The sequence below is a fragment of the Syngnathus leptorhynchus genome, chromosome 2, assembly GCF_054491065.1.
Source record: "Syngnathus leptorhynchus isolate UIUO chromosome 2, UIUO_Slep, whole genome shotgun sequence".
Classification (NCBI taxonomy): Eukaryota; Metazoa; Chordata; class Actinopteri; order Syngnathiformes; family Syngnathidae; genus Syngnathus; species Syngnathus leptorhynchus.
This window is the reverse complement of record NC_141196.1, coordinates 1,967,241-1,975,867: the sequence shown is the minus strand read 5'-3', so window position 1 is coordinate 1,975,867 and position 8,627 is coordinate 1,967,241. Positions and strand designations below refer to the sequence as shown.

General features: G+C 42.4%; 2 protein-coding genes and 1 non-coding gene across 4 annotated transcripts; all 3 read right to left on the bottom strand.

Annotated features, from left to right (window-relative positions):
* Positions 1–1,480: 1,480 nt before the first annotated feature.
* On the bottom strand, positions 1,481–1,554 carry trnar-ucu (transfer RNA arginine (anticodon UCU)). Its single transcript has one exon. It is a non-coding gene; the product is annotated as a tRNA-Arg (tRNA).
* Positions 1,542–4,168, bottom strand: LOC147060036 (uncharacterized). Of its 2 annotated transcripts, XM_085905497.1 has the most exons (10): positions 3,994–4,168; positions 3,590–3,735; positions 3,300–3,423; positions 3,125–3,224; positions 2,844–3,037; positions 2,635–2,768; positions 2,438–2,561; positions 2,275–2,374; positions 2,125–2,194; positions 1,542–1,919 (listed from the first exon to the last, which is right to left on the bottom strand). In XM_085905497.1, the coding sequence occupies exons 1-10, from the start codon at positions 4,130–4,132 to the stop codon at positions 1,806–1,808; spliced, it is 1,245 nt and encodes a 414-aa protein (XP_085761623.1). In that variant the 5' UTR covers positions 4,133–4,168; the 3' UTR covers positions 1,542–1,805. The 2 variants fall into 2 exon arrangements, with proteins under 2 accessions (XP_085761623.1, XP_085761624.1); XM_085905498.1 differs by lacking the exon at positions 3,994–4,168 and having other exon boundaries at positions 3,590–3,867.
* A 359-nt stretch (positions 4,169–4,527) lies between these two features.
* Positions 4,528–8,464, bottom strand: LOC147060035 (interleukin-13 receptor subunit alpha-1-like). Its single transcript, XM_085901325.1, has 10 exons — positions 8,214–8,464; positions 7,655–7,782; positions 7,411–7,570; positions 6,832–6,931; positions 6,589–6,755; positions 6,380–6,510; positions 6,154–6,295; positions 5,567–5,663; positions 5,405–5,489; positions 4,528–5,331 (listed from the first exon to the last, which is right to left on the bottom strand). The coding sequence occupies exons 1-10, from the start codon at positions 8,293–8,295 to the stop codon at positions 5,221–5,223; spliced, it is 1,203 nt and encodes a 400-aa protein (XP_085757451.1). The 5' UTR covers positions 8,296–8,464; the 3' UTR covers positions 4,528–5,220.
* Between the last annotated feature and the right edge of the window lie 163 nt (positions 8,465–8,627).

Here is an 8,627-nt window from a genome sequence, read left to right as displayed (position 1 = left end):
AAAACATTGAACGTGTAGAAGAGGGATGGGCAAATTGGGAGCACATATAACCATAAAATGCCATTTTAAATAAAAATAACATGGGTGTAAAATACGCAACTAAACCGACACATTACAGTATTGACGTCTGATTCCAAATCCGATGTATCGATAAAGGTTCTTGTTGTGATACAAATCTGCTTTAAATATGACGTAGATTCATTGTCATTCCACAAAAAAAAATTAAAAAATAAAACGGCTTTTTTGTAGCGCTCTAATTCTCGTAATATAAACAGCCGCTTCCTGTCTTGCATTCACTGCAGTTGCCCAACTTGACGTCATATCCTCATTAGAGGCGCATTCCTCCTCGCTCGCCCAATCGCCCGCCCGCTCTCCGTCTCTCTCTTTCAGTCTGTCTCATTCTTTGTCTTCTGTCTCTGTTTCACTGTCACCGTCTGTGAAAATTGGATCAAATCTTCATTTTTCTTTGATTCTAGTTTTAATAAAGTAGCTGGTGACATCTAAAGAACGACATCTGGATAGTTTGTGTTGTCACAGCAACATTTGCAGATGATCTTTGAGGATGTTTCAATGTGTTTTGGGGGAGAATTTATTACCCAGGTCTACAGCGTGTACTGTGGAAACAGAATGACTAATAAAGTTTATTTCAAAATAAAATTATCGTCTCTCTCTCTCTCTCTCTCTCTCTCTCTCTCTCTCTCTCTCTCTCTCTCTCTCTCTCTCTCTCTCTCTCTCTCTCTCTCTCTCTCTCTCTCTCTCTCTCTCTCTCTCTCTCTCTCTCTCTCTCTCTCTCTCTCTCTCTCTCTCTCTCTCTCTCTCTCTCTCTCTCTCTCTCTCTCTCTCTCTCTCTCTCTCTCGTGACGTCATTGGAACCACATCACGATCCCCTTTAAACCCAAAAAGATGATGTCGAAAGTTGGTTATCAAGGATTACCAGATGAGTCCACGGTCCACCAATGACGAGTCGTGAAGAATGTTTCAAAACAAAAGAACTGATTTCGTGTTTAATTGTACTCATATCGAGAAGATACGTGCACGTTTTGGTCAGTCAGCTGATGCTGGGGCGCCGCCTGTCGGCGTCTTGCTGCTCACGCAAAGGCTGAATCTGGACTCGTTTGTTGAATTTGTTGTTTTAGTCTATTGGATTTCAAAAATTGAAAGAAATTACCAAAGTATGTTTTACTATGTTCTCACTTATTGAGATAATTGCAACAACTGTATTTTTAAGTGGACGAGTATATTTTGTATCTTAGTGTCAATTCTATGAGAAGAACAGACGACAAAGACGAATTATTGAATTCTATTCTTTTATTCCATTGTCTCATCATTTTAATTGTTTTGCGTGTTGATAAAAAAAAAAATAAAAATAAATATTGACTTTCTATTGGCATTACTCGTGTCCATCACGGCAACCTACCGCATCCAAACATTTCATCAAAAGATGCAGCCCAAGCAAAACAAGGGAGCAACCTCAGCGACTCATCTCTGCCGGGACTCGAACCCGGAGCCTCTGGATTAGAAGTCCAGCGCGCTATTCCATTGCGCCACAGAGACTGCGTCGAATTGTCGGCGCAAAATTACCTATTGTACGCAAGCGCGTCCGAGGCATCCTGGCTACATTCGCAGCATCAGGACCATTCTTAGCAGCCATATTTGTAGTACCGCAAACGGCCACTAGAGGGCATTGTCCGTCTTAACGGAAAGGCAGAAAGATTACTTGTTTTCTTTCTTTCTTTTTTTTAGCTACCTCTGACTATAAAACAACCAGAAATTTCAAAACAAATCCTAAAATAATGAACCGCGATTCACTCTAGAACATTCAAATGTGTCGTGTATGGTTGCTGTTGATGTGTCACCACACTGATTTGGCACTCCTCTTCCTCCTTTTCCGGGAAATTAAGGCTGAAAAGTCTGTCGCTCTAAAAGGAAGACAAAAATAATTGAATACATTTCATTTACTTGCCACATCGAATTGATGAGAATTACACATAGTCTATTTACTGTTTAGCTTCAGGCTGACAAACAATGCGAAATACTCTCTTAATTGTATGTTTTCAAAGCGCAAGACTATAGAGTGGTGGAATTTGGTATTTCATGGTGCTGGTCACATTTTAACATCATTACCTTGTTATTGTGAATATCACTGAGGAAATCACGAGGTTGGGGCACGTTGCTGAACATGACTTCCCGATTCCTGCACGGGGGTGGGGGGGGCAAGCGTGATGATGAACAAACAAGTTACAGCACGTCGTTTTTGAAAGTTGCCAGAATCACCTTCTGCAGCACACCAACGCCAGCGATGCTAGGCCGGCACACAGCAGCGGGATGGTGATGATGGCGGCGTACAAGACGGCATTGGCATCGTGGTCCGCCTCTGCCGAGGAAGAGCACGCTGTTTACCCCAGCGGATCGGGTTTGCCCAAAATGTGTCACGTACCAAAATACTTGATTTCACTCCATTCAGAGTCCCCGCGAGGGCTGCGTGCTCTCAGGGTCATACGGTACTGACAGTGAGAAACTCGGCCCAATAGTAGCCACGTCACTCCCTGGACCATTTGAATCTAAGATAAGATGGTAAGAGGGCAATTTTTGGGAATGATATGGCGTCTTTCCTATTATTGCACTTCCTCTTACCTTTTCCTTATCACACTCAGTGTAATTTATGACAAACTTCCACTGCGGTAGTCCTAAAACATCCGGAGGAGTCCAGCTCAGGTTGAAATAACCCGGGACTTTGCCAACGCTCCAGTTTAGGGGATGCGGTGTCACTGAGTTGGGAAAGAGAGGTCACACAGGTCAAATATTGACAAAGAGACATTTGAGATGCGTGACCACGTCGCCACCTAGCACGGGCTTCTCCTGAAAGGTGTTCTTGACGAGATCCCCGTTCAGGGTAGCGTTAAACAACATCAGGATGGACTCCTGGGCTTTGGACCGCAGACAGCAGCCCGTCCTTATGCCATCGGTGAGCGTGTAGTGCGAACACTCCGACAAGGACGTGACGCCGGAGGCCACGTCCTCCACCTCGTTGGTTAACCTTGCGCCGATGACAAATGACTTAGTGTAATCAGAGCGTGCTTACTAAGCAAAGAGGCGTGGAGGTGAGGTAAGGGGGGGGTCATACCGATAATAGAAAGCAAGATCCCGAGGAGAGCCGAGAGGCACCCAGGAGCACCGAGTCAGCGCCGACGAGATGATGACGCACTGCACATTACTCACCAGCTCTGAGTGGGAGAAGATGAATAATAACAGTGCACTGGGTCCCGAAATGTCCCCGAGAAGGATTGTTTGCGCTCTACCTGGATATGTAACATTGAGGAAAGAAGGCTGGCTATTTGTGTGATTGCAGGTGATCTGAACAGAGAAAAACAGGGAACCCCCTTCCATTGCCAGGTTGTAGACTGAAGGAGGTGATTGATGAGTCTGAAATAACAACAAATGAATTTTTTTTTATTTATTAGCTGCAGAGGTGTCACGGTACTTTTTTTTAGGTTCAAAAAGCGTCTCGACGGGAATTTTGTCAACACACACACACAGACAGACAGACAGACAGACAAAACGCTGACTTGAAATTCCGTCATGAACTTACACTTTGTTCCTCACTGTTGTGCTCTGCCGTTGTTTTCAACACATTGTATTGACAGTTTGGTGGCAAACGCTCGTGTCCCCACCACAATTCTGGTTCAAAGTCGCTCAGCCAACGAAGGGTGAGGTTGCGCGGTGGCAGAAGCTGACCTGAACACAAGAGAGAACAGGATCAAAACGCACAGAAATAAAACCTGAACCTCTTTTGAATGTGACTGCAATATGTTTGGAAACTTCTTCTTCTTCTTCTTTGATTTGTAATGCGTGGACGAAGAAGACAGTTAAACACGCTACAGTTCAAATCACTTGATGTGACGTCACTCAGGGGTCACGCTGTTAGCGTAATAATGCTACTCACAATCATAATATTGACGCTATATGATATAATGTACAAATTCACTTTCTTACCGGGTTGTGTTCGTGACTCAACATCAACCAAAAAGTAAACTGCTACGGATAAGAGTAAACACACAAACATCCTCAGCTGGAAAAAAAAAATATGACTACACCGAGATGAAAAAAATATCCACGCGTCTTCATTGAACATTTTACGACGAGTTGTCGAAGTCGGTCAATGGATCCGTTTAGGTTTCCAAGTAAAGGAAAGGCACAATCTTTTGGAGAAATGGGCGGAGTTTCGTCGATCAATGTGTTGACCGTGTAAGTTTACTATAATAATTAAATATTATAGAATTACAATTATAGCATTCATTAGGCATAGTATATGTTGAAATTGACCAGGAAAAGTTGTACATTTAGCGCAAGGGTTCGAATACATTGCTAAATTCCGAGTGTCCTTGAAGTCAACATACTGTGCAGCGTCCTGTGATTGGAAGCGAGTGAGAGACTCTTGGCCTTCGTGGTGGCCATATTGGTGGGGGCAACGTTCGCATTATAAGCAATCAAAGTAAATTGAAAATAAATCATAACTTCACAACATATTTTCACTAGGTTGATTCAAAATTTATACATAAATGTTGAGAACTTTAAAACATGTGCTTTCAATACAGAACATTTAAGAGCCCCCCCCCCCTCCAAAAAAAAATATACATTTTGCCCATGAAATAATACTCGCAATTCCAGAGATGCAGTTGGAAAGTTGATTATTACTTTGAAAGGTACTTTAAACGTGTAATTATTACAAGTTATGTTTGCAAAAGCTATTTTTTTTAAAACAATGTTTCCTCTAACCTCTAGCACGGTGGATGATGCAATGTATATAACTAAGCAAGATAACAGGCTTAAGACAGGTCCGATGATCTCGAACGTTGTAGTTTGTTTTAGCTCATCAGTGTTTCACATACAAAGGCAGACTCCCAATTTGTTGTGTACAGTGATACCATTTAAATATATCAATGTCAATAAACTCTTTCCTGAGTTGAACAAATCACATCAAAGTGCAAGTTGGACAGACGCCGACAACAAATGTCTGAAGATCTCTAGTTTTTGTCTCTGAGTGTGTTTTATCCACATGTAAAGTCTTTCAGCAGATTTTTTTTTCGTTTTGTTTCCGGAACCTACAGTGGTCCGGAACAACGCCGTTGTTCTATGACCTGACTGGGAGTAAGTAGTCTTTGAGGATAATGACGTCCATTTTCTTGTTGGACCGTTCGAGCCTCTCGTCAACACGGGAGTTCATCCCGGGTTGTGTTTTATGACTTTACAGGGGGTGATGATTTCATGAGCTGCCATAATTTTACACGGTTGTATGGCTTCTGGCACAGGCGTGTATAGATTTGTGGAAGCCTTAAAACAAAAAGAACAAAGTTAGTGCTTTGGTTCTTTCCAGCACAATGGATTAAAATCTTTTTGGAATTACTTTGGTTTCTGTGCTTCCGCTCATCATCATGTCCTTTAATATCCCTGATGGATCGGGTATGACGGGAAAGAGAACGGCGCTGTGCCTACGAGGACGACACAATATGCCAGTTTGAGAAACAACTTTGGAGACTGGTTTGGACACGGGAATCGCACGTCTCACCTTCTGAAGCAATAACAGGCCAAAAGGACGCCAACAGACAGGACCACGGCGACGCCGACGGCCACTGCAGCAGGTGATACGTCGGGCTTGTCCGCTCCTGTGGCAGAAAAGAAAACAATCTAGATGCAGTAATAATCTCCATTTTAGATGGAGAGATTTGGAATCTGTCTGTGTGTGTTTCTTGTTGAGTGGTGTGATGTTAATGTGTTTGACCATTCAAAAAAATTCAAAAAAACTTTTTTTTAAAACAGACACATACACACACACAAAAATAGGGTTTTGTTTTTTTATGATATATATAAATAATATCTATGTAAAAAAAAATATATAAATATATATAATATATATATATAATATATATATATTATAAATATCTATGTAAAAAAAATATATATATACACACACACACACACACACACACACACACACACACACACACACACACACACACACACACACACACACACACACACACACACACACACACACACACACACACACACACACACACACACACACACAGAATTTTTTTTTACAAATTTAGCAGCTCACTCGGTTAGTCTCATAATTGTGTAAATCTGACTCACCGTGGACTACAACTGCACTGAAGTCGCTTTGTATTTTTCTGCAGTAGTTGCCACTTGAGACCCGTGACCGAAACCTATAACGGCAACGTCTATCGTAGGCAATCTGCCTCGTCTCTCCGCGTGGAATGAAGCTCTGGCATTTCTAGGAGATCGACATCGAGGAGATGAAAACATTTGGTTTGAAAAGATTTGGTATTTCTTTTCTTTTTGACTTTCCCAAAAGTACCTCGGATTTATTGCATTTGCTGTAGCACAACTCGTAGGTCCAACTGCAGTCTTTGGACACTTCTGAGGAGGTCCAGCTTAGGTTCAGGTGGTCACCTTCCTCGCTTACATACAGCTTTGGGGGGTCAACCACTGAGGAAAAGCAGCGCAAGTGTTCGGAACATTTCCATTGTGTCCGTTTGACATCCGTGCAACGAATAGCTGACGGACCTTGCTGAGGTTTGAACGTCTGCATCGAAGCGTTACTTCTCAAGAGCATGCAGATGTCTTGGGCGATAAAGTTGGCACTCAGGTAACAGCCGTCCCTCGCCCCGTTCCGATAAGGCCGCTCGCACTCTTTCAAACTTTGTCTGGTTTCTGGAGAGCTGCCACAAATTCTGTGACGAGAGGAAAAATGCATCAGGCACTTGATCCAAAATTGCTTCTACATGTATTTTCTTTTCCCCCTCTCACCTGTAAGAAAGAGTCAGGTTGACAGAAGTATCACGTGGGATCCAGGAACAATCCGTCATCTCCACTGTGTGTAAACATTTGAAGTCTGCCACCAGCTGAGCTGTCAAGTCCAAAAAGCAATTAGTGAGTGGAAGGCAACGCCCTCAAGATGTCGGACTGTTGTCTTCAATCGATTTGTCGACCAGTCATCTCTGCTAGCTTTGGTGTCGACTTACCGCTAATCACGTAGCATCATGCTATAAATGTGCGTAACAGTGTCACATGAAAAATAGATCTTAAAATATCCGTGACATCCATCAATCTTAATATAGTCGACCATGACAAATGTTGTTCAACCCAAAATATGAACGTTTGATACTGCAATACAAAGCTCAAGCCTCACAGATGACGAAATTTGACACTGTGATAGCTTTGAAATCATTTTTCGGACTCATTTGATCGTTATGAATGGATACAACGTGAATTTAATTTTCAAAAAAATGGATAATGAATGGATAATGATGAACACAAACTTCATTAAAGAAAATACGCCAGATGTAACTTCCAGTCGAAGTGGTCAAAATTGAAAATTGTTTGTACCTCGAGGTTCCTTGCTGTCAACAATGGCGACGTTAGCGGGTAGGCTGTCGTTCTTTCCGCAGTTTCGCAGTTCTTCGGTTCGGACTTTGAAATTCCAACCAGAAGAGCCAGCTTCATCCGTCAGAAGACTCTCTGTAAAATTGGTCCATCTTGTACAAGACTGAAATATGATAAATAACACAACACACATTTGACTTATGTAACAGCGTTGGGCGTCTTAACAGAATTTGTTTGCGCAACTTACATTGTGCGGTCCGTATCTGTACTGCACAACACAGCCGTCAGACAGCTGGCTGGGCCTCTGCCAAAACACGTTCACCGTAAACGGGTCGAGCCACCGGTACGATAGCCCCGTTGGTGGAGGAAGCTGACCTTTTTTGGGGAGGGGGCAAAAACATGAAAAAATTGTTTAGGTCGTTTCAGGAAAGATGGCAGAATGTTCTGGCGATGTTTTTCCTCAACTAGGAGATGTCAGATGCTCGAGGGACTGCGAGAAGACATCATGTTACACCGCAAGGGGGGGGGAATTGATTTTTTTTCACACGCTTTTTCATAAGGGACAGAAATGAAATATGAACTACTTAAATCTTTATAGCACGTCTTATCAAATTGTTAGCCAAAGAAAAACATTTGAGATATGTTTTTTTCCTCGGTCACGCTAGGACGGCAAAGTGCGCAATACCAGGTGTGTCAATTGTGAAACTTTTGATAAGCATAAAAGCGATACTTTGTTTTCAAAAGCCAGAAAACCATGTCAAGATTTTACTTCGATATATGTGCCCGACATTTAAAATGTGTTTTACCTGTTTGACTAAGCGCAATCGGCAGGGACGAATGGAAGACGACGGCCAAAATGAAACACACGCTTTCTTGTACTTTCCTCATGTTGTTGCCGCATGTTTCGTACGTCCAAGTCTTCGCTCTTTAAATGTTGTCCGATTTGAAGTCGACGAGAGACTGAAGAAGGAAAACATGAAGGCAAAAATCACACGGAGAAAGGACCAGAAGGTATGTGGGAGTGCGCGAGAAGTGACGACTCGTCCATCCGCTTCGTTTCCCCACCTACTCCGCCCACACAAGCGCAATGCCAAGAAGGGAATTTTTTGCAAACATTACTCAATGATTGAAACCGCATTTGACGTTGTCATTGTGGCTATACACAAATATTTATTCTGTTATTATTCGCGTTTTGTTTACTGGCTGGATTTTTTTTGCAT

What these genes read in the sequence shown, in the direction of transcription:
- LOC147060036 (XM_085905497.1), bottom strand. Translation starts at nt 4,132, where the DNA reads ATGTTCAATGAAGACGCGTGGATATTTTTTTCATCTCGGTGTAGTCAT. An exon ending in TCAGGAGAAGCCCGTGCTAG is followed by an intron (nt 2,769 to 2,843) that starts GTGGCGACGTGG and finishes TTCCCAACTCAG; the next exon opens with TGACACCGCATCCCCTAAAC. An exon ending in CTGAGTGTGATAAGGAAAAG is followed by an intron (nt 2,562 to 2,634) that starts GTAAGAGGAAGT and finishes ATCTTATCTTAG; the next exon opens with ATTCAAATGGTCCAGGGAGT.
- LOC147060035 (XM_085901325.1), bottom strand. Translation starts at nt 8,295, where the DNA reads ATGAGGAAAGTACAAGAAAGCGTGTGTTTCATTTTGGCCGTCGTCTTC. An exon ending in ACAGATACGGACCGCACAAT is followed by an intron (nt 7,571 to 7,654) that starts GTAAGTTGCGCA and finishes ATCATATTTCAG; the next exon opens with TCTTGTACAAGATGGACCAA. An exon ending in TGACAGCAAGGAACCTCGAG is followed by an intron (nt 6,932 to 7,410) that starts GTACAAACAATT and finishes TGGACTTGACAG; the next exon opens with CTCAGCTGGTGGCAGACTTC.